Source organism: Protobothrops mucrosquamatus, unplaced genomic scaffold (assembly GCF_001527695.2).
Source record: "Protobothrops mucrosquamatus isolate PMUCROS unplaced genomic scaffold, P.Mucros_1.0 scaffold1, whole genome shotgun sequence".
In the NCBI taxonomy this organism is placed as follows: Eukaryota; Metazoa; Chordata; class Lepidosauria; order Squamata; family Viperidae; genus Protobothrops; species Protobothrops mucrosquamatus.
In genome coordinates, this window is record NW_015386388.1 from 311011 (window position 1) to 336335 (window position 25325).

The following is a 25325-nucleotide window of genomic DNA, read 5'->3' on the forward strand; positions in this document are numbered from 1 at the left end:
AGAAAAGGTGGCGGAACTCAAACCTGGCCACGCCCTCATCAAACCCTAGGACCGCCCCTTTAGAGAACAGGAATGCAAGTAAAATTTGGGAGGGGCTATTTCCGGTGTGGGAGGGGCTATTTCCGGTGCGGCCGGCCCGGAAAAAGGTGCCGGAACGCGGTTCCGCCGCGTTCCGGCTGAAAAAAAGCCCTGCTTTTACTAGTCAAAATTCTTAAGATTAAAAAAGAATGTGAAGGCAATCACATTTAAATTGCAAAAATTTTTGATTGTGATTTCCTTTTGCTGTACTTTGTGGATTCCAACTGCATTTTCTCAGATCTCTTTTTATAACCCAGAAAAATTACAGTAGGTTACGGTTTTTAGAAATCAGCAACACCTCCTTACATAATAGTTGATTACATCCACAAGAACAGTATGAAAATATTAAAAAGATTGTTTTAAGTGCCTTTGTATCTTTATTGACATGAGAAACAAGGAAAGATGAAATATATTTTTCTTCAAATATATCTATATATATTTATATAATATATAATCTTAGTTAACTCAAAGGTATATACATTGTATAATAAATAATTATAAAAACAGCATTTTCAGAATACAGCTTAAAATAAAAGATGAATACCCTCTAGAGTTGCTTTGTCCCCTGGTGTTTTCCTAGATGTGTTTGATAGCTCTCAACACCTCTGATCTATTAAGCTGAGCTGTTTAAAGATTCTGGGAGTTGTGGTCCAACTCCTTTAAATGAGCACCGGATTATGGACAATCTTTTCTGCTTAATAAAGAACTTTGGATGCAGCAGGTTGAGGGGAAAGGAAGCAGATAGACTGCAGGGCTTGCTTTCTTACAACTATACTCTCTTTAAAATCTACAATATCTACAGCAAGAAAAAAAATGACAAAACCACTATAGTCTAATAAGGAATATATTTCTTATTTTTAAGTCAGTTTTTAATATGACAGCAAGCATACATTCTAAATGTAACAAAAAAAAGGAAAATATTTCCCTTGAAATGTAGCAAGTGCATTTTGAAACCAATTTTCAATGATTCCTGAACGATGAATAAAATATATAATTTATTGGAATGCATATTTCTACTCCACTCCTTCAAATACTTAAAATTAGAGGTTTCTTAGACACACTGAAGTTAGATAATGCAACTCACTGACCTTGGCTGATCTCAAAAAAAATCCTGTAAGAAAGCAGTGACAAATTATTTCCATATTTAATTATTTATAACCCACCAATAATTTTAAAAAATAATTGAAGGTGGCAAACATACATAACATTTCTTCCTCCTCAAAGGGTATATTTAAGTTATTCTAAGAGACTAAAAGCAGGCTGAATTGATCGTAAGCTTGTTCCTGCTATTCTAGTGGAATATATTTCCATTTGATGATATAATATTTTAACTATGCTCACTATGCTCAGTGATGTCAAAACTGACTAACATTAATTCCTCTTATTAGGATTTGAATTTTGTTAACTGTTATTGATTAATATGAATGTTGATTAATATTGACATATCTCTATACTATAGTTATAGTGGGATTATTAGAAGAAAATATTTTTTGTTCAGGGTTTTTTTTTTGTAAGCAAGGATGAAATTGGACAGAAAGATTCTCTATGATAGATGCACAGCAAGTGGAAACAGTTTTTATTAAGTTGATGATAAGGTTATAGAAATACATTATCTTTCTTTTGGCTGGTATTAGTTCACTAAACTAAATGGTACAGATAGCAGAGCACTCAACCACACTGTAGGGAATGGTTTGACAGATAAAGCCAGTTGAATGCATTTGGTCAGCATGACATAGTGCCACGTAAGATTATTTAGACCAGTGGTGGCGAACCTATGGCACGGGTATCAGAGGCGGCACTCAGAGCCCTCTCTGTGGGCACGCGCGCCGTCGCCCCAGTCCTAAGCCTTCAGCTGGGTTTTATAAAACCTTTTCACTTTAGGCCTCCACCGCCGTGTGCAAAAAAAAAAAAGGTTCGATCAGTCAATTTCAACTTCTTGCGGGAAAAAAAAACATCTTGCAAAGTTGGAATTGATTGATTGAACTTTTTAGTCCCACCCAGTTTGCTGTTACCACTGTAGCCACGCCCACCCAATGGGCCACACCCACCCAATGAGCCACACCCACCCAGCACTCGACGATGCATAAGTGGGTTTTGGTTGCAGTTTGGACACTCAGTCTCTAAAAGGTTCGCCATCACTGAGTTAGACCATCTTTTATCCACAATGTGTGCTATTTCAAAAAAATAAACAGTTCTAATCCATTCCAAATTTTTCATTTGGAATTAAATTCTCACATCTCTGGGATACAAAGTGGGACACTTTGAGAAGGCTTAAGAAAACAGCATTATGCACAAAGGGTGTAAATGGCAAATTCCAATGAAGCCAGGATCTATATTGGTTTGGACCAGAAGGAAAGAAACTGTAAGATAAAGCAGATGCTAATTACATATCTCAAATACTTTGGAACACCTTATAAATATAAAATCTACCCTTATTAGCAACAATCATTCTCAATTTTTCAGTAGAGTTCAAATAATTGGTTCAATTTTAGATGGGTTGACTTAGTAGTACCACTGCAGTATTTTGGAAGGAGCCAGAAGCAAAACTGTGTGTGAGAAAGATCAAAATAATAGAAAACTTAAAATAATGCTCTCCCTGAAATTTTAATAATTTTAAGAAAAATGTGTCCTGAAGTTAGCAGGCAGCACTTAAATCCATTCAGTTGGAAAGAAGGAGTATTGATAGGAGGGGTAGATAGCTAACTTAGAAAGTCTCATTGTCTCTATGTAAAGGAATTAGAACACCCCAGAACAAGATAGTTGGTAGTGTCCTCTAGGTATCCAGAAATATGTAGGTTTATAAATAAAGGTAAAGGGGGAAGCAGTATCAACATTGTCTGAGTATGTTCGATGTTCTCCAGGAACCATGACATTTTGAGACAAATACTTGGTGCTTGAATGAGGAGAGAGAATTGCTCACTTGAATCATTGGAAGGAGAAGCAAGAACAATAATTAACTTTGTTGGTTAAAACAGAACAAAAAGAACATGCCCCATGGATTGGTTGCCAATCATAACTCTTTCTTCTATTAATTCAGTTTAACTCAGCATTCCCAAGCAGGTTTAAATAGAAATTTGGATTTTGAAGAAGGAGCTGGCTGCTGATATTTCAGAGTCTCACTTTCCCTTCCTCTAGTCTCTATGTATTCTGGGACTCTAATGTTTAAAAATGTATGGGTATGCATGTGTGTTTGTGCATATTAAACATAATGTGTTTTTCTGTATGATGGATCACTGTTAATCAAAGGACTAAAAGTTGTACTAAGCAAAAGCTTGGTCAGTTGAAAAAAAATGAAATGCTGTCACTCTAATATTTCAACTCCAAAATCCAAGCTATGTTGCAGATTTAAAAAACTTGATTATAGGGATATGTATTTGGAAATGGAGGGAAGATTCACATTAAATTATTCATAAAATAACTGCACTTGATGAAGAGTTTAGGAAGAATTGCCTGCTATCATTTGATATTCTTCCTTTCACATATTTTTGAGCCTACTTCTTACTCCTGTGAATTTTTAACATCATTTACCACCATGAATAGTTACAATGAGTATCTGTCACAGTTAAACATTTTTGCTCCTTTTTTAAACAAATATATTCTCATATGTGCAAAACAAACAATCTTTAAATATTGGGAACACTACCTCAGGAACTTCAGAGGTCACTGCAGCCGCCATAATGCAACCTGTTCAAGAAGAAATGCAGGTGTTGCTAAGTAATCTGAAGAAGTCTGGTTGGGTTGTTTTCAAGGATTTTATTTCATCTTTGCCTGCCTTAGTTGAGAAGGAAGCTGGGTGTGCTATCTTTTTCTCTTCTCCATTGTCCAGTGTTCCCAGACAGTCTCTCACTTTTTCTTTATCCTCCACCTATACCATAAAGCTCTTTCCACAGAAAATTAATCAGCAAATGGTATGATCACAATTTTTTGCTGTGACATTATGAACTTTCCTAGTTCCTTGTCTAAATTGTGCTTCTCTTATCTCTGAATGGATTTGGTTTTCCTTAAGTTAGTAGCCTTCACAAGGTGAAATAGAAATATGATTCACTTTGAGAGGAACAAGTTAGTCTATTGACCTTATACTTTTTTCTTATTCAAATTTGTCCCTTATTTTTGCAGTATTGTTTAGAGATCTCAAACAAGGAATACACATGAAAAAAAATTCAACCACCATAGTTGGACTAATCTCATTGACACTCATACTTGATTTTTTTTAACAACTTTGCATTCAATCCAATTGTGACCTATTGTGATCTGTTAAGAGCATTTCATACTTTGAATGGAAGCAAAGTATTGCATTTGCAAGCATATTTGTTAATTCAGATGTTGTCTAATAATCTGTGTTATTTTGGTCCATTGTTCAAAATAAAAAATATATATGTTCAAATGTTTATTATGACAAGCTAAGTAGCATAAAATATTGGGCAGCCATTCGAATTCTTCAGAGAACTTCTTATTTGAGCTTGATTTATGACTTTACACACGTTTCCACTCTTCTAACTGAAGTTATGAAAGAAGTGGTTTAGTCAATTTGCCATTTAGGTCTCCTCCAAAAGTTGGAAATTGAGTGGTGATAGGACCCCAATTTTGATAACTCTGCCATGCTTTCTGTGTTGTGCTTTTGCTCATAATTCAGTTTTCCCCAACATGGGTGAGTTCCAGACATAAAGTTCCAGACAGCACAAGAACCAGATTGGAATTATGGGGCTTATGGGCAAGCACATCTGAAAGGTAGTAAGATGTTGCATCTGTGTTATTGTCAGTCTAATTAATGTGTTTTTCTAAATAATTTTATTTTTTTTCAGTCCTCACAGAATTATTTCCTTCTGTATTTCAAACACAGCCCCATATGATTTAGCCTCTCATATCTTGTTTGCTGTTCTCTTGGGTGCTATTCTCCAATCTTAAGAATTATATGAAACCTAGTTATTGGGATAGTGACATATCCATGTTCAGTTTTAGAAAATATGCACCCTTTTCAAATTCCAGTGTCCTTTGTCTTCTGCTGAACAACTATCCTAGGAAGATCACATTTGGGGCACCACTTTGCATACTTGTGTATGAGAAATAGTAGCTGATTCCAAAAAAATTGGGAAAGAAATCTATAGCTTTAACTTAGGGAAAGTTCTACATGGCATTAAAATTCATGCAAGATTTTATTTAATAATGAGTGCTCTTGCAAAGCATTTTGTGTTTCCTGAGCATTTCATATAATGAGAGCACAGGAGTCTTCACAAATGTTTCATATATGAGGGATATCCACACTGCATGCTATTTAAGATTGCTTAGGATGGAGAGCTTCAAACTGGAGACTTTCCCTCTCATACTCTTTAACCACTATTGCAACAACAAAATTTTGTTATAGGTAGTCCTTTACCCCATACATACCTTTTCTTATTTGCAGGTATGAACATCATAAACACGAATGCATTCCTGGCAGCTGACATAACAGCACCAATGGAAAATGCAATGGCATTTCTCTTTCCTTTTCTCTGTTCTAGTGTTATGGCCACGGCCACAGCAGAGCAAATCACACCCATCAATCCCATGTGAAGTCACATTGCACATCCTGTCTCTTGTACCAAATGACCCAGTTTCAGGGTTGGGTTCACAGAAATTGGGTGAGTTCTCATAATAGACCAAGTCATGTTCTGTTGGGGGTTTAAAGAGGGCATACTTGGCACGCAATGTCTCCACCCAACCACGGGATTCCCGATGCTTTTCTACCACCATCTCCGAAGCACTGTCATACTTGTCCTTCAAGTAGTCACCAATGGCCCGAAAGTCTGGCTGGGCCCACCAGCATGTTTTAACTTCACAGCTGCCAGACAAGCCATGGCATTTGCATTTTAAATGCATGTGGTCCAAGATAGTCTGCAAAAGAAAACAAAAAGTCAAGTGACGTAAAACTGGGAAAGCTTTCAAAGTCTCTTCTATACAATTTTCATTAGGACAATTTTGTCCTTATAGTCTTTTGACCTGCTGATAAAATACAAACTCATCTGTTCTCTCTTCTAGAGGAGTAACTTTAGTTTGACCAATGACTGTTAATCAAACTGTTAGGGTATTGTACTCTTCCAAATTATTTCTTCTTAAACAGAACTATGTTATTTTAAGAATTTATAATGAATTGGGATAGTATGAATTTAGAAACATAATCAAAATGGATCGTTCCTCAACTTCATGCTGTCAAGATGTGTTAAAACTCAATTTGTATCATCCTCAGACAGCATTGCTTTGTTGACAAGGGGTGACGGAAGTTGTAATCACTACAGCCTGCCTGGAAATGCAGGCAATCATTCTCTTATCATGATAGTTTAAGTAAATACCTTAGGAATTTGGACAAGCCAAAATGTAATTGAGCTCTTTAACTGGCTGGTCCCTTGCCTGAGCCATCAAATACTTCTCTATCTACCTTTTTTTTCTAATATCCAGATAATGCTACTTCTTAGAAAGCACTATGGACATATAGTTGCCCTCAGGGCAGATGTTTTTATATGTTTTTCTTCTATTTCTTGATCGGTCATGAGCCATGGTGACAAGGGGAAGATGATTGAATGGCAGGCCTTGAATGGCTGCAGCTGATAAGGAGAAAAGAGAAAATAAGTTTCTATCTGTCCACTGATTGAAGCCATCAACAGTGCTTTAGTCTGGATCAGAGGGCTGCTGAGATTTGGGCTCTTGCATTGGCAATTTTTTCCAGCAGTGAATCCCCAGGAATGCAGAGCAAAAGGGCTCTGTTGCTCATTCTTTTTCAGAAGAATATAAAGAGGGGAGCCACTCACTGTTCTTCCAGCTTCATTATTGTGCCTGTTCATGGCAGAGCGAGCATCTGGACGGTTTTCTCGGGCATCTGCAAACTCTCGTGAGACAAGTACCCCGAAGTCAGCATCTTCACTGCAGCCTCCCCATTTCCATCCTTCACCAGGTGGTCCCTTATGGTGTGAGTCACAGCCACAAATGGTGGAAGTACCTTCAGCACATGACCGTGTGACAGCAAATGCCACACCAGCAGAGGCAATGGCATGCACAAAAGCTGATTCTCGTGTGGCTGCAAAAGGGTAGAAAGTCCCAATTTATTTACTTAATTACTTATGAACAATCAAAACCATTCCGTGGCAAAATAAATATATGGGAATATGAACAATTAAAAAGTACTAAAGTAATTCTATATACTGTAGCACCAGAAATCCCAGGTTAATTCCAGCATTACACTGAAGTGATCCTTATAGCCATTGCTATAGAACAGAATTTAGCAAGTGTCTTGCTTATTTCAGACATGAAAATAATTAGTTTCCTTGGCCAATTGAAGCTCTTAAAGTAGCAGAGACATTATTAAAACAGAGCACCAAGATTAATATGTGGGACAATGCAACAAAACATGAGGAAGTTACTTAGCTGATCTCTCCAAAATGACATAGGAAATATCTGACCTTTACAATTGTGGGTGGCATAGTGTTAAGATGACCCAGTGAACATGTTCTGTGCAAAACAGACTCTTAGTTGGCTACAATGAACAGTCTTTTGCAAATAACTGGATCAATCATTTACATCCCAGCATTAAAAGTATGCCCCTGCCCGCCCTTTCTTTCTATCTTTTTGACTGGTTTTGTACTTTCATTAATTTTTAATAAAATACTAGCTGAGTTGACTTGACACATTGCATTAAGCCAGCGCCTAAGCCATAAATGAGGAAAAACACCCCTTTTAAAAGAGAAGAAAAAGGAGAAGACTATCACTCTGACTTGGTTTTAAAGAGTCTTCTGGCCCTTTGAGGTTTTTAAAATAAAATAAATGTGAAAAAGTGAAATTTATCATTTAAATAATTGTCCTCAGCAAATGTTTGAACAGCACAATAACTAATGCAGTAATGCCAAGGGTAGGCTCCAGTGAGGTAAATGGTTCTTCCGCTCTGAAAAGGAAAGTAGTGGGAGAAAGCGACTCTGTTTTCATTAGGCAGAGCTCTAGGATTCAAAGTTTGGGAAATAAACCAGAGTAACTGGATCTGGGATGCTATCTTAAGAGTGGGAATCCAAGGGTAATGCAAAACTGTCCTAGACCCTGTGTATACGGAAGGATCAGCCCTCATTCCACTGCCCCCTCTCAATTATACCCTGGAATTATCTTGCAGATGGGAAGAGGGGGTTGGGGATAGCTGGGAAAGGCTTCCCAGTGATACAAGTGAAGTTCTCAGAAGCATCAAGGGGGGAGCAGAGCTTGGGTGGATTAGGGACTCTTGACAGAGAGCTTCACTGTCATGGCCTCCTATCCAGACCCTGTTACCTGCTGGGACACTTGATTTGCCATTGTTTGTGGAGTGTCACACTGTATTACCCACATAATGTGGAATGTTTCCGCCAGGCGCGGTGGTGCCCATGCTGGCATTCTCTGCGGCCACCTCTTGGCAACGGGGCCTGTGCTCACCCTGCCCTGCCATCCCCCTGAGAGCCCACCAGTCAGGCTCGGAAATCTCTATTGAGTCTTCTAATGCTGTTTCTCCCCTCCTGAGCTCTAAGTGGCCAAAGGGCGTGTGAATGGTGCGGGGTTGTGAAGCAGTTCGAGGCCAGGAATGATATCCCTTGCTCTGGTGCACAGTGGGGATTGCAGCTTAGCTCTTTTCTCTTGCCCATAAGCTCATTTTCTCTCCCTCCCCACCGACTGTGCTGCCTTGAAATCTCTGCCATTTAGATCCTAGCTCCTCTTTAAATGCAAATTTGTCATCTGTGTCACAGCTGAAAAACACTGCTGGGTTATCACAATGCTGTAGGCCATTTGCAGCCTGCAAAGCCAAGCAGTCTTCTTTTCTCAAAACACAGAGGCCCTCATGATACAGGTTTTGTTGTACTTATTTGTTCCACAGAAATGTGGGCAGGCTCCTTTCCTCAATTTGCTACGGAATTCTAAAATAATTATCTGTAAAAATAGGTTACACATTTTAACCTCACTCCATACCATGTGACCCAAGTGTTATTTTTTTTTCCACACACCCCACTCACACCTCAACCCTTTCACCTGTCTTTTTACTTTCTTAGGCTGAGCATTTCCTGGGGAGAGAATCTTGTGTAGGGTTCACATATTTGCTGATTGCCCTATACAAAACAAACAAAAGTCACATGTGTATACAAGGATTTGTACTATTTATTTATATCAACAGAACTTTATTGCATAGAAAAACATATGCGCCTCAATCTGCACCTCCACACTAAAGTGATTCTGACAAGACATAAATTTACCCTTTTAGTGAAAAGCAAGTCATCCTACACAGGTAGTTCTTAGATGCCAATCAGTTATTGGTATACTAAGGAGGCCGCATTGCTCAGGCTTTTTTTCTGGATTTAAAGCACAGAACAATTCTTGCTGCATTGCTAGATTTCCAGATCAGATGGATGCATGTCTTAATGAAAAGGGTGTAACTAAATTGGAGCTCCTTATTCATTCAGCCAAAACAAAATAAATAACCTATGTCTATTAAATGTAGTTAATTTACTACCTCAGATCCTATAATAGTAACATTCACATAATGACATTATACATAATAGTTCCTGGATGTGGTTATTCTGTAGAAGTCCTGTTTTTAAATGTTTGAAATAATAGTCCTGACAGCCAATTTGGTGTAGTGGTTAAAGCATTGGCCTAGAAACTGGGAGACCATGGGTTTTAGTCCCATCTTAGACACAAAGCCAGCTTGTGATGTTGGACCAGTCACTCACTCTTCATCTAGGAAGAAGGAAATGGCAAGCCATTTCTGGAAAACCTTACCAAGAAAGTTTCCCTATGCAATCTCCAGAAGTCAAAACACTGACTTGGAAATGTGTGTGTGTGTGTGTGTTTCTGTGTCTGTGGTGTTTGTGTATGTATGTGTGTTTATGTGAAAAACAAGTAAACAATTTAATATTGCTTCTGGAAAAAATTAAGTACTAACTACTTACATAATGTTGCAAAAAAACTAATATGGATGTTTATTTAGTCATTGAAAGTTGAGATAGATTTTATTCAAAATAGTACCGCATAAGTACTTTTGTATAGGATTATTTCTTTTTTAGTATGAAAGATAATGTACACATTTTTCCTTCTCTTTGCATGTAATAAAATATAAAATGAGATTTACCATGCAAAAACATGGCATTTCTGCAGCACTTCTATTTCACTTGATTGGGACATACAGCATGAAATAATAATAAGAATAATAATCAAATGATATTATTATTATTTGTGTTTATTAATTAAGAAATAACAGTCCAAAGAACAAACAAAAAGAATTTGAGTTCCAGCCAGGAACCTGGGAGTTATCCAAGTAACATCATAAAATGTAATATGTTTTTTTTAAATTCACAATTGATAAAACCAAAACATTTAGTTCTCGCAAACATTTGCTTAATTATAAACATTTGCTTAATTAAGTGAATTTGTTGTTTTATGTAATGCACATGGGGACATCTTTGCAAACTCCCCTCTCCCCCAGTACTTACCTCTTGTTAACACTAGAGCTCTACATTTTACATTTTTCCTATTCTTTTTCCTGTGTTCTTCTACCCCCAGGTATTGCCATATCTATAAAAATTACTGGTATCTTTTCCATTGCTTTGTATATAGTGCGTTGTGTTCTAGATGGTGATCAGTTTCTGTGTGAAAATCCCACAATTTTTTTAAACACCTTTTCAGTAACTTTCTCAGTTTTCTGAAGAAAACATATTCAGTAAACTCAGAAATTTTTGCTAGCAATGCAGCAACAATAATAATGCCTCACTCTTTGGGCCTTGAAGTTCTATTCATTTGCTCTGGACTGCTGAAGTGAAATTACATTCTCACAAAATGGTCAGTTCTTACAAGTAGGACAATTTTATTTTAAGATATCTCAGTTATTTCCCTCTTGGGAAATGTAGATAAACATTGGAGAAAAGAAACAAATAAAAGAAAGCTTGAAATTATGATTAGCACTTACTTTGAGATACCTTGACTCTGGTTTACAAAATAACTGAATAATCTCTCTCTCTCCCTATGAAAATATATTTGGGGATATCTTACCATCCTCTTAAAATTGCTTCTCTGGCATATATGTTTCCTTTAATTTGTTCAGGGCTATACTTTGCTACAGTATGGAACTGAATTCATGTAAAGTATTAGAATTCAGTTTATAGAATTCATATTAGACTTTAATATGACCTATATACAATATTTTAAAAGAGTCTGAGTTCATAAATTACACTATGCCATAACAATGGTTTGGTTTTAATATATAATGTATTAAACCATTTGTGGTTTACAAGCCAGTATTTATGATTTAGCATGCAGAATTAATTAAATCACAATGACTTATTCAACCAAGCATAGGGAAGTCAACTATGGCTACGCACAATATGTGAGTATAGTCACTTTGGTTTTCTTATGTTCATCTAACCATTTTTTTGTTCTGATGGAATTTATTTTCCAATATCAGAGTCTTTCCCAGTCCTGACCCTACAACGTTCCTAATACCTGGAGAACACAGAAACTATTCTTCCAGCATGTAAAACATGTTGCCTAATGTCCCCCCCCCCCCCAGCATACTATATATTATACCTTTATCTAGAACAGGCCCAAAAATAGCCAAGCTGTCATCAATGGTGGTGCAATTCCAGCGTCTCCCCCGGAACTGATGTTGGCACTCTTGAATTCCCAGCTTCACACCTTCCGCCACACTGGGCATGATCTCAATGTAGTTTCGGCAGAAACGAAGTTGCTTAGGCACTAAGCCAGGAATTGAACCACAGAGAATTGGCTGAGAGCCCAGGGATGTATATTGCTGGCCTAATGCAAGGGACCTGCATGGAGAGAATAGATATAGTCTATAGCTGAAAGTGTATTGGGCCTCCAACTTGTCAATTTCCACTAACTTATGTTTGCCCAAAGTGGATCTCACATAATAATTAATTAATAGATTCTGCCCTTGAAAGACATGATGATTACTACATCTTCTTCTAGATGGTATTTAGTTGAGAGGGTTACATTCAGAAATCATTGGTTTATCTATAACATAACTATGTTAGTCAAATGCTTCCTTCTTCAACTACAGTATTTCTACTGAAGATTTGTTAGACTTAATTTTGCGTAATATAGAAACATTTTAACATAAAATTGGTAATTTATATACTGACCCAGGATAACTTGTTGTTTAAAATATCTGTTACCTTTTAACTTTTTTGTTCAAATGAGCAATATTTTTCTGCAACAAAGAAGTAGGCAATATGAGGTTTTCATATAGGAAGAAGGTAGCTCCTATCAAATTAAAGATGCAATGATAGATACCCCAGAAGAGTCAGAAAACTATTCAGAATATTCATAGTCATTTTCAAAGTTAGACAAAAAATTCTAACTGCATACACTGTAGTATGATTTGTTTTGTATTCTTAATGTTCAATATCTTTCTCATTTGAATAAATCCAGGCAGGAAATCAGGATATTTTAACAAAAATGGCCAGAGAATTACCTTATGTTAAATCCCAAACCATGTTTATGTTAATGTGTTTGAAATAGATTCTGGGGAAAAGTTGCCATTTAATTTTACACCATTGACTTAGAATAGCGGTATCCAATCCACATTGGCTAAATGTGTTGGGAATTGATATCAAAATATCTTGAGGTAATGTGGAAATATCCAGTGGTGGGATTCAAATAATTTAACAACTGGTTCTCTGCCCTAATGACCATTTTAAGTATAAAAAAATGATATACCGAAAGGTAGTTTATTATTTCATGCATTTAATACTTAAATAAGAACAATAAAAGAGGTACACAAAACTAGATTATGTTATAAGAAAGTTTTAAAATATTAATGAAAAAATATTAAACAATACCTGGCAAAAACAATAAAACTGTTATTTAAGATATTTCCGTATTGGTTCTTGATTGGCGTCCTCACTTGCAATTTTCTTCGCTTTTATCCGAGCATCATCAGCTGTGTCGTTTATCCTTAACCATCTGTTCACTGTAGGAGTAGAATCCCAGTTGTGGCAGGAAGCTGCGAGGCTTGTTGCTCTGATAGTGCTGGTGCTGCTACTTGTGGCAGGAGGGTGCCCCCAGCACATCATGCCGATGGCGCCGGTGCCACCTCTCACACCAATGGGCATGATGAGCCTTGCGGCCTCCTGCAGTGAGCAGCAGCACTAGCGCAATCAGTGTGAGCCACGCAGTGTCCTGGTGTGAGCAGCAGCAGTGGCGCAATCAGCACAAAGAGCCACACCATGTCCTAATGCGAGAAGCAGTGGCACAATCAGCACGAAGAGCAACACAGCGTCTTGCCATGAGTGGCGGCAGCGGCACAATGTGCCACATGGTGTGCGTCCACAAGTGGCCATAGAAGATTTATCATAACCGGTTCGCCGAACTCAACAAAAAAATAGGTATCAATTCTGCCAAACCGATGCGAACCAGCTGAATCCCACCATTGGAAATATCCCAATTTGGCTGGGATAAAATTTATATTTGATGCCAATACTCTGCCTGCTGAACTTCACAGTCGGACAAGCATTAATTCTGCATAAATGATTCATGCCAAAAAATAATTACATAAACAATTATATAAATAAATGATCAAAACTATATTACAGTATAGCATAAAGTTCAAAGTGCTTTTAGACAGCTTAAATTCCAACATTCAAAATATTTTTCTTACAACCTGGAGGCACCATTACTGAAGAATTACAAGATGTTACTTTTGAATGGGATAACTGTTATCTCTTCTTTGAGTTATGGTTTGCCCCATTAATGAATATAACTTTATTTGTTATATTTATATTTTGCCTCTTCTCCAGGAGCAAAATATGGCTTATCTAAGAATCTCCCTTCATTTTACAACAAGGATTTTGCAAGGTCGGTTGGCCTGAGAGTGAGTGAGTTCCCATGGCTAAAGAGAGACTTGTACTAGCCCTAATCCTTGTGTCTTATTTATTTGCTCAAATATGCTTATTTGCACAGATATAGGCAGAGAATATTAGAATTACACATTCATTTCATAGGATATGATGGTAAAGTTTAGGAAGTGGTACTTTAAAAAAATATGTTTTTGAAGCCAGATGATGTCTCCCTGCCCCCGCCCAAATCCTCTCGAATGCACAAGGGCCCTTGTAGTACACGGGCAGGCAAATAAGTTAATATAATATGAGTTCTTAAAAAACACACAAATAAGTTAGTATGGCATGGGTTTTATAAAAAAAAAAGTAGATAATCTAACAAAATTAACCCCTTCTTCCTCTCCTATTGAGCAAAGGAATCTCATGTAACTGCCTCTATTCATGGTCAGCTTCCAATTTTTATATCCTTCACCTCCTTTTCTACTGCCAGAATATAGGCTACCTCCATGTGGAAGTATCCCCCCCACACACACACATACAGGTAGTCCTCGACTTATGACCACAATTGAACCCAACATTTCTATTGATAAGTGAAACAATTTTATGACCTTTCTTGCCGTAATTGTTAAGTGAATCACTGCAGTTGTTAAGTTAGTAACATGGTTGTTAAGTGAATCTGGCTTCGCCATTGACTTTGCTTGTCAGTAAGTGGCAAAAGGTGATCATATGACCCTGGTACACTGCAGCTGTCATAAATATGAATCAGTTGGCAAGTGTCTGAATTTTGATCACGTGAACATGGGAAGGCTGCAATGGATGTAAGTGTGAAAAATGATGATGTCACTTTTTTCAGTAACTTTGAATGGTAACTAAATGAACTATTGTAAGTCGAGGACTACCTGTACTGTACACTTTTATTAATCTGTAAAAGCTCCATTGTATGTTGATGGCATTAATACTTAAGCCTAGTAAAGCCTAGTAAAGTGCTGCTTTCCAAACTATGTGGCCGGTGGGTTCATAGTATCAAACCTGCTATACTTGGGTGCTCTATAGACTATAACTCATATTGTGCTTAAACATTTGAAAAAGTCATTTTGTTAGTTGTTTAAAAGGATGAATGTTTATAACTTGGGCTGGTCAGTTTTGTTTTTTTTTTTGCCAAGGGAGCTATCCAAGAAAAAGTGCTGAATCTGAGCTTCTGGGGTTTAGTACCTGCAGAAGAATTATATTACTTCAATGTGTGCTGTATGGTTTGACCTAGCAAAGCCTTTGTGACTTATGTTCAATTTAAATTTATCAACTTTATTTTCTGGTTCAATTTTTCCTACCCAGATATTTTAAACATATGATGAATTGCAATTTGTGTCATCTCTACTCAATACAGATTTTTAGAGCTGTCACCCAAATGCCAAAAGGATTAGTTAATAACTGCATGACGAATTGATGGGGCAGTGAGAAGGGCCTTTAAACCCATTATCTTAAATTCAAACATAGAATCTAAGAAAAATAGGAAAAGAAATAATTAAAAAAAATATTTTATATTATGTAATCTTGTTTGCAGGTGGGAGACTAAAAGTATCATAAGCCTGATTTATATTGAGAAACATTAATCATTCATTGCCTAAAAATGGAGTCCAGAGGCATTCTTAGAAAACAGAGTGCTAGAAAATAACACTTTACCTTTCAGCCAAACAGCAAGTGGCACATTTCTATTTTTTTCCCTATTCAAAGAGGCTGTCGAAAATCAAAATCAATTATTAGCAAACCAAAAGCCCCAAGAGTGTTATGTAGTGCCTATTATACACATACTGATTATTCCTATTTTACACTTCTACTCGAAAAGATCCTTTATTGGGAAAGAGTTTTTTGGCTATCCAGAGTATTCACAGCACTAATTCGGGGTCAGCCCTTCCAGGCAATCCAGACAAGCAACCAAAATCATAAACATTAATACTTATCTTTATTGTAAGGTTATAGTAACAGAACCATGCAAGTCTGAAAGCCTTTCTCCCTTTCCTTGCCTTAATTTCAGAGAACTAGGAAGGGTCCCTTCTGAGATGCTTTTTCTGCCCCCATTTCTTCTGAAGGCTGAGATATTTCTTGTCTGACCACTGCCGAATCTGTGGCTCCTTTTCCTCCTGTCTTCTAACATTACTTTCACAACCCATTACAGCAGGTCATTCCCCATTTGCTACATAAATATAAAATGAATTGTTCCATTTCATTTTCATGTTTTACATGCCAGTACTATCAGCTGAGAACCAATACAACATCATAAGTTTATTATCCTTTGACCAGAATCAGTAATGTAGAATTAATGGTTTAGCTTCACAACTTCTTGCCTGAATCACTAGCTCACAGCATGTTCCACAGGATTACTACAATGGGGGGGGGATGGAAACACTGCATCCTGCAGCTTCTTGAAGGAAAGGAGGGATGCAGTCATGATAAATTATCCACTCCACTCACTTGTATTGCTGGTTCTGAACTGCTTTTGCACTTTGCTTCCTTTGCATGTAAATACATAGATGAAGCTACAAACAGATAAAGCACATAATCCACAAGATTTCCAACAAAGAAACAGAAAAACCAAGAACTCAGACAGATACACACCAGGAACTTAGACAGCCAGTTTGGTGTAGTGCTTGAGGTAACAGAATAGAAGCCAGGAGACTGGGTTCTAATCCTGCCTTAGGTGTGAGAACCAGCTGGGTGGCTTTGGGCCAGTCACTCGTTCTCAGCTAAAGTCACCTCGCAGGATTGTAATTGTGGAGAAAATAGGAGGAGGAAGGAACATTATCTATGTTTGCCATTTGAGTTATTTATAAAAACAATAAAGGTGGGACATAAATAAATTCATACTATGATAGGAGAGTTGTATTAATATATGGAAGCCATAGGTCAGAAGGAGTTTGGTAGCACCTTTTCAGACTAAATGTTTTATTAGTTATAGCATATTTTTTGTGAACTATAGCTCACTCCATCAGATGCATGGTGTAATTAAGTCATGAAAACTTATAGCTTTTAATGTGCTAGTCTGAAAGGTTATAACATATTCTTGATTTTCAGTAAACACACAGGCATTTCATTTCAACAGACAAAGATCTTTTTCCAATTCCTCATAAACATTTGGGCAAAAAAACATGCCACCAAAAAAATAGAAAACAGATGGCTCAGATATTCCAAAGTTGATAGGATATTTGGAGTAGTATGACTAGCAATATTATGGATGTCTGAAAAATAAGCTAGGAATAGGCCAAACAAACCTTGTTGACTTGATTATATGTATGAAGTGGCTGGTCATGGTTAAGACATTACTTGTTTTACTAAGCCACAGTAGGTTCACATATAGTACAGATCAAAAAGGCTTAGTATAATGTGTGAGTGGAATCGTTAATTGAACTGAAATAGAACGTAAGGATTTTACCTTTTTTTTAACAAACTATAAGCACATGAATTACAGTGTAGGCAAAATGGTCTGGTTCACACATCACACTTACCCCAAAGCAAAGAAACTACAACATAATTTTGTGTGATGAGCTGTTAAATCATGTATTTGTATGCAGTGCATAAGCTCTCAGAGTAATAATAATCATAATAATGGTACCAACAAGAGAAGGTAGTAGAAATGATGAGAAGGATAATAGTAATACAGCCATATTAAATGAGTAAATATACTTAAACATATGATTGTACTGTGGGAATTAGGTGTTCAGCAGTGATGGTACAAGGGAAAGACTGTTTCTGTGTCTGGTTGTGCCCACATTATTCCTTTTTGAGCTGAAAAACTAATTAAATTAATTAAGTAACTTCCCAACTTCATTCATGCAGAGTTTTTTTTCTTTTGCTCTCAAATGAGCAAGTATCACATCAGCTGCTATCCTAAGTATCTTCTCTCCTGTAGTTTAATTCCTCCAATTGATGCTTATGTTGAGCTATTCATATCACAATCCCATGCAACCACAATTTCAGTCAAGAGGGAAGTCAACATTGGCAACTAGCCGTAAAGTATTAACACCAAGTACCTGTCTGTCTAAATATACAATGGCTTATATAAGTAAAACAACTGTAACAAAACAGAGCATGTAGCCGTCTTCACTAATAAACCAAGTTAAAACTTGTAAAATGGAAGTCTGTGAACTTGTAAAATATGTAAAATATCAAAATTCGAATCCCTATGTTTAAAAAAAATGAAATAAAATATAAAATACAGATGTTATTTGAAATCTATAATGATAAGATTGTGACTGAAGATTTCTAGGGTGCTATTCTCTCTCTTTTCCAGAGTCTAATAGATTCACACACAAAATAATATAAATTGATTTTACCATCGCAACATTACATAATATTTGAGGACTATCTTCTAGAATCTCTAAAATTAATTTCAGATGGAATGAATGGTAATTCTGTTTCCATCATTTTGCTCTTTGCTTGCTACTAGGTATGTATGTATACTTTCATTTAGTCACAATGCAAAAGGAATCAGACTATACTTGCTTAATCAGAATAATATTTTTGTTTGCATGGATTTAATTAAATATCCATCACTAATATGCATAAAAAGGGTAGCTAAAATGTGGAAGAAACTCCATATGTGAAGAGATCAAAAGGAAGTCCATAACAATTAAAATAATGCAGCTGTGCTGCTCCAGAAATAAGACTATGCATGGAACCTGAACATTACTGGAGAAATAGAAAAGTTGAGAATTTCTCAATTTCTAGTTGAATGCAGAGGTGTGTCAACAAATGCCATTGTCTGAACTTTATTATATTTATTATAAAAGTAACAAGAGGAGTGTCCAACAGCCTCAGATGTCTTAAGGACTTTATAAAGCTTCTTTTCTTTGTGATCCTTTCTTTTCTCCCAGCTGAGAACGCTCCTTATCTAAATGGCAACCACAGGGGTTGATGGCATCCTTAACCCTAGTGAGCCGTTTCCTTGACTACCTCATTAGAAGATGTTTAAATCCTCTTGTTCCTATAATGGGAGGTTTCTACTATAGACCTCCACAATGGAATCAGCCCACCATGTAAGCAACACAAAATCACCCACATCTGTACACTCAAATGTACCCTGGAGCATCTATGACAATTTGTGGAAACAAGCTCCATCAACCCAATAGAACTTGTTTCTGAGTAAGGTCATTCTGAGTCTGGCTTTCCAACTCCTCCAACCATATTGAAAATAAAATCTAAAATGCTACACATTGCCCCTAAATGCCTTTTTGTGGCATTCATTAGTATAAAAGGAACTGACTTCTCATTTGGGAGATATGTGTATCGGTATGTACACTGGAGAGTAAAGCAGAGATAGGGACCCACTTTTCTGTTACAAGTTGAAGGTAATCTAGTAATGCCAGTGAGTGGGATCACAGCAAAAATATGGCAAGGGATGGTCTTTCTTCCTTCCCTTCAGAGGAGTATGAGGTTAGTAGGATTATCTGCAGATTGTGGCAAAAAAAAGTGAAGATAGGGCCCTAGATGGTGCAAGTGAAGCTCTATGTCTATGGCATACATAAAAATGAGTGTAGTTTTGATTTTGATTGACATTTTCCTATAGAAACTCCTGTTGACTGAAAACCAATTAACATTGATAGGCAAAAAAAATCCAGCACTTCCTAAAGTAAATTGATTCTTCAGCTTTGAACTGAAAATTAGCTAATGGACTAATCTGCTCTTAATGGACTAAACTGAACCCTAACAAACACTGCTAGCCTTGTTTCATGAAACTGTCTTCATTGGATTTTAGATTTTTAATGCAAAATTACTGGGGAAGTATGATCCTGGATGATCAAATCAAATCTTCATTATGGCCATAGACAAGCACAAGGAAGGTAAGGTACACTCAATTAAAAGCACAGACGATACATAAAAATTATGAAAAGCCAGAAGATATTAAATATTAAAACAACAAGTATACGCTATAAAAAAGAAGAGTGAAAGAATCTAAAAGGAGGGTTAGGAGTATTAGATGGATGTAGGGGTTAATATGAGAAAGATTATATCTATCCAATTACAGAATACTCTAGTATGGTGAATTAGAAGCTGATTAAATCTAGTGCATGGCACAGCTCATCATCAAACAAATTTTAAGCACTGCTGCACAGAACTTGGCAACTTCGCACATTCTAGCAGAGTTGGTATCTAAAGCACAGCAGGGTGGTATGGAATTGCCCTTTGCACTCTGGATAATTATGCAATAATGGTGAGATGAGGATGGTACAAATTTCTCTGTAATACAGAGGTTGGAGAAGAATATGCTCTGCATTTCCAGAGCCATAGGGGCATTGTCTTCAGAGTGTTAGCCTGAAAGAATAGCTGAGGAAAGATGTGATATCATGCTAAAGTATAAAAGTCCTTCAATGTTTAGGTACTTTTAACTTTAGCTAAGTATTCCATAGGGGAGACAGAGTACCAGTTGGAGGTTGGATTCACTGACAATAAAAGTTGGGGCCCTGGCTAGATCCAATTGGCTCTGTGTCTGCTACATGCAGTTTAATGAGTGCTTTGGCCTGATCATGTCCCACACTGGACAGAAGATCTGGAGAGAAGCCCAAGAATGAAATTTTAGTTCCTACTGCCTATTACCATGTGGACTGAAAATCATCACTCACAATTACAGTAATAGGGCAAGGCCAAGGGGAAAAAAGGATAAGTCTGAACCAATATAGTATGGTTATCCATACTCTAACTTCCTCTTTCATAAGCCCTATCTCTTATCTCTGGTTCTCTTTGCAGTACTGTTTTCCTGCTCTCAGTATTATTTTAAGGCCAGTAAATATTCTTAAAAGTATTGCTGTGTTGTCTGCATGGAATAGAATAAGACCTGTCTTCCAGAAAGTTTTGGGAAAAGTGTTATGGAAATGGACTATCAAAGAGTGGCTATAGAAACTGAGTAAGAGTGGAGCCATATGCAGCCTTGCTTGATGCCTTCTTCAGTTTCAGTGGCACTGGTGAGTTGGCCATGGGGGGGATCCTGGTTGATGAACATTTCCAGTGGACATTTTCTACAATAAATATGCTTCAAATTTTGAAAATGCTCAGGAGAGAACATCAGGCCAGGTTTTGGGAGTTTATTGGCAGGTCAGGATTGAACTTCCTATGACCAGGGCTTTTTTTTTTTCATAGAACATCCAGAATGGAGTTCCGGCACCTTTTTTGGATGGAACCTTGTAGGGTAGGCAAGGCGGGTTGTATGACGTGTGTGAGTTCCGGCACCTTTTTTTTTTTTTTTTTTTTTTAGAAAAAAAGCACTGCCTTTGACCATGTAAGATTCTTCTCAGTGTGGGAAGAGGTGTGGCCAATCCTCTCTGTCTTTGCTTTGGGAACAGCATCACCTGTTTGCTTGCCTGAACTCTCTGCCCCAGGGAGCTGATTAGGCTGAGATAATTTTTCTTTAGCAGGTTGCTTGTTTTGTTGTTATTACCTCTGAAGGGAACCTGACTTGAGGGCAAGAAATGACTTATTTTTAGCACCCAGACTGCGCCAGGTAAGTTGTTGGCACCAATTCCACTCCTGCCAAAGAGAGATGACAAGTTAGGTCACCAAGTGTCCTCACACCCTATCCAAATGAATGGCTGATATAAAGTTGGAACATTTTTGTTTGATTATTCCAAGGCTACAGTAAATTCTAAAGCCAGAAATGGTGCTAATGATGGGGAAACTTAGAAGTGAAGAATAAGATGGGGGAAATAAGCTCACATAATTTTGGTGGCTGTAGTGGACGTGGACCAGTTAAAAAGAGGAACTAGCAAATTATTTTAAAAAAAAGTTTTATTGAGTTTTATAAGGTTAAGGAAAGGATGGGGTTAGTATGGGAATTAAGGTTCAGTGTGGGGGTCAGGGTTGGGGCAAGGATGGGAACAACAATGGGGTTACCCCCCATTTACATTTTCAAGCTTTAGCAAACAGACTATTGTCCGGTTACATATGTTCAATGACACTAATTAATATAATAGTAAATAGCTATGATAAATATGGGAAACGATAATCATAATCAATACGTATCATTCATCTTACTACTATATAGTATATAGTCACGATAACATATCACATTCATTTCTCACTAGTTCGTTTTCCTAAACATTGGTAAAAATTATCCCATGTTTTGAAATAAACTGAATCTTCTTTTTCTTTAATCTCTAAAGTTAATCAATCTATTTCTGCACATTCTAAAATTTTCTTAATTAGGACCTCTTCAGATGGTACATTTTCATTTTTCCAATATTGGGCAAATGCTATTCTCGCTGCTGTCAATATATGCAATATTAAATACTCATTCTCCTTCTCATACTTGGCTCCTAGAATTCCTAACAAAAACAATTCTGGTTTAAATTCTATCTGTATTTTAGTCATCTTTTCCAACCATGTATGAATCTTAAGCCAGAATTTTTTCGCTCTAGGGCATACCCACCAGATATGGTAATAGGTACCAGGTTTTTGTTTACATTTCCAACAATTATTCGAAGAATTTTTAAACATTTTCGCTAATCTTACTGGTGTCATATGCCATCTATAAAATATTTTATACAAATTTTCTTTATATGAAGTTGCTTTAGTCAATTTAATGTTTCTATCCCATAACTTTTGCCAATCTTCTAAATTTATAGAATATCCATGTTTGCCCATGTTATCGTTTTTTTTACTTGTTCTTCTTCCATCTTCAAATTTAGAAGAAATCTGTAGAGTTTCTTAATCAAGTTTTCATCTGTTTTTAACAATATTTGATCAAGTTCTATCTGTAAAATCCCATTGTCTTTGCATCTTTTTTGTATCTTGTTTGAATTTGCAAATAAGGCCACCATGCTAAGTCAATACCTTGTCGTTGTAGATCTTGTCTATCTTTCAATTTTCCTTCCTTGTCCAGGATATCTTTGTAAGTGACGACTTTGTCATAGTTAATTAAATTTGGGTAAGCAAAAGCTTCCATTGTCGAAAGCCACTCAGGTAGTTTAATACAGATTTTCTGCTTTATTCTTTCCCATTCTGAAAGGAGTACATTCCTTATAAAGTGGTTTTGGAAGTAATAATAATAATAATAATAATAATAATAATAATAATAATAATAATAATAATAATAATAATAATAATAGTAGTAGTAGTAGTAGTAGTAGTAGTAGTAATAATAATAATAGTAATAATAATAATAATAATAATAATAGTAGTAGTAGTAGTAGTAGTAATAATAATAATAGTAATAATAATAATAATAATAAAGTTGGAAGGGACCTTGGAAGTCATCAACTCCAACCCCCTGCTCAGGTAGGTAACCCTATACCATTTCGGACAAATGGCTGTCCAGTTTCTTCTTAAAAACTTCCAGTATTGAAGCATCTATGTGTTTTTGTTTTTATTTTTCTCGTATCATAGGAAGGCATGCCAACCAATTTGTAGGTCATGCCCCACTACATACAATAGTCTTTTATTTATCAGCGTTATCCATTCTTTAAGCCATGGTAAGATGGCTGCTTGATAATATAGTCTCCAGTCCAGGAGTCCAAATCCTCCACTATTTTTAGCTTCTTGTAACATTTTCACTTTAATTGGTGCTTTCATCCCTTGTCAAATAAATCTCAATATTGTTGCATTTAGATAATCAAAAAAGACCTTTCCCAATTTTACAGGAATCTTTTGAAATAAGAAGAATACTTTTGGCAGAACATTCATTTTCACTGTGGCTATTCTTCCTAGCAATGACAGTTGAAGATTTTTCCACTTTTCCAAGTCTAGTCTTATTTGTTTCCTTCTTTTAATGTTATACATCTTGCTGTTAAATAGATTCCTAAATATCTAACTTTTTTGACTATTTGTAAATTTGTCTTTTTTGTAAGTTGGGTTTTCTGTTTATCTGTTAGGTTTTTTGTTAATACCTTAGTCTTTTCTCTATTTATTTTCAAACCTGCCACTTCTCCAAACTTTTCTATTTTCTCCAACAATTTAGTAGCTGTTTCTAGTGGCTCCTCCAAAATGAAGACCAAGTCATCTGCAAAAGCTTGTAGTTTATATTTTTGCTCTTTTATCTCCAGTCCTTTGATTTCCCTGTCTTGCCTAATATTTCTGGCCAATACTTCCAGTGTTAGTATAAATAGCAGTGGGGATAATGGACATCCCTGTCTTGTACCTTTTTTGATGTCAAAGTTTTCTGTATAATCTCCATTTAGCATTATTCTAACCAGGAACTAGCAATCTAGGAACTAGCAAATTCTCTTGATTCCAAAGCACTCTTTGCTTGAGAACCTGGAGTGGGCTTCTAACACTCCATGTTTTCCAGATGTGTTGGATTAGACACGATGGCTATTGAAATTCAAGATATCTAAAAGGCATGCTGGGGAAGACTGCTTTGAAAAATCTAAAGTAGCTAGTATCAACCTAATTGGACAAATAGGCAGTTTCTGATAATGCCACGGATGCCACATTATGGGATCTCAGTCCTTAATCAGAGCAGTTTATAAGTTTACAGCATATTTTGAAACATCTCCCTTCTTAATCCCACTAATAGAGATGTGCTCTATTAAACTGTTGTCTTTCACAATTTGACGCATCCAGCTATGTTGGATTTTTATGTTTCAGCACCCTATTCAGCAAGGAATGCTTGCATTATGGACCAGCAGATTCTTCCTTCTCAGATTACTTTCTTCCACTTCCAATCACTTATCTCAATATTCCATTTTTGATGTGATGAAAATGTATTTTATTATTTTTTTTAAAAAAAGCATCTATTAATACATACCCACAGATTTCCCAATTAGCTGGAAACTACAATATTGTACCATGCTTAGGCAGCCTTTGTTCATTTTTAAAGGCTTGGAGACAATATACTTTGGCTTGTGAGCAAAGTGTTCCAGAAAAAAGCCATAGCAATTTATTAGGGACCCTTGTTTTATGTGGTTGTATGATTGTAGCATACAGACTATCAGTTCCTTTTTGATTTATTCAGCCAAAGAACTGGTAGGCAAAAGCAAGTTTGCAAGTGAACTGTACAAAAATATAGTTATACTAGATCACTTAGGAGAGACGTTTTCTTGATTGTATTAATATGGCCTGGTTTGGGAATGCACTACCTAATTCCTGTGCAAAATTGCATATTTTACCATATCCATTAAAGTCAGATTGCAGCAGATACAGTTCTAGATACTGATGTAGAGGATTAGGAAAGCCCTTCTGGAGTGACCTAAATCGTACTGTTGGCTGTATTTTCCTGAATCCTTATTCATTTATATGCACATTTGCAATCATTGATATGTAGGAAAATCATAATTTACATTTTATTGGAGACAGTTCTTCACTTAAAGTTCGAGAAATAAAAGATGGAAGAGCAGGTGCTTTGTAGGCAATAGGCTAATCAAGTACACAGTTCCTTAATCACAATCTTCCTTCTATTTTGAGATGTACTGTATTGCCATTTAAGTTATCATATTTTCT

General features: G+C 36.4%; 1 protein-coding gene across 1 annotated transcript in view; it reads right to left on the reverse strand.

Annotated features, from left to right (window-relative positions):
- Positions 1-5469: 5469 nt before the first annotated feature.
- The window catches only part of WNT3 (Wnt family member 3), a 33866-nt gene continuing 14010 nt past the window's right edge, over positions 5470-25325 (reverse strand). Inside the window, exons 2-4 of the mRNA XM_015832304.1 lie at positions 11635-11876; positions 6861-7126; positions 5470-5949 (exon numbers count right to left, since the gene is read on the reverse strand). Of these exons, the coding sequence (XP_015687790.1) occupies positions 5470-5949; positions 6861-7126; positions 11635-11876 (988 nt within the window). The remainder of the gene's footprint in view (positions 5950-6860; positions 7127-11634; positions 11877-25325) is intronic.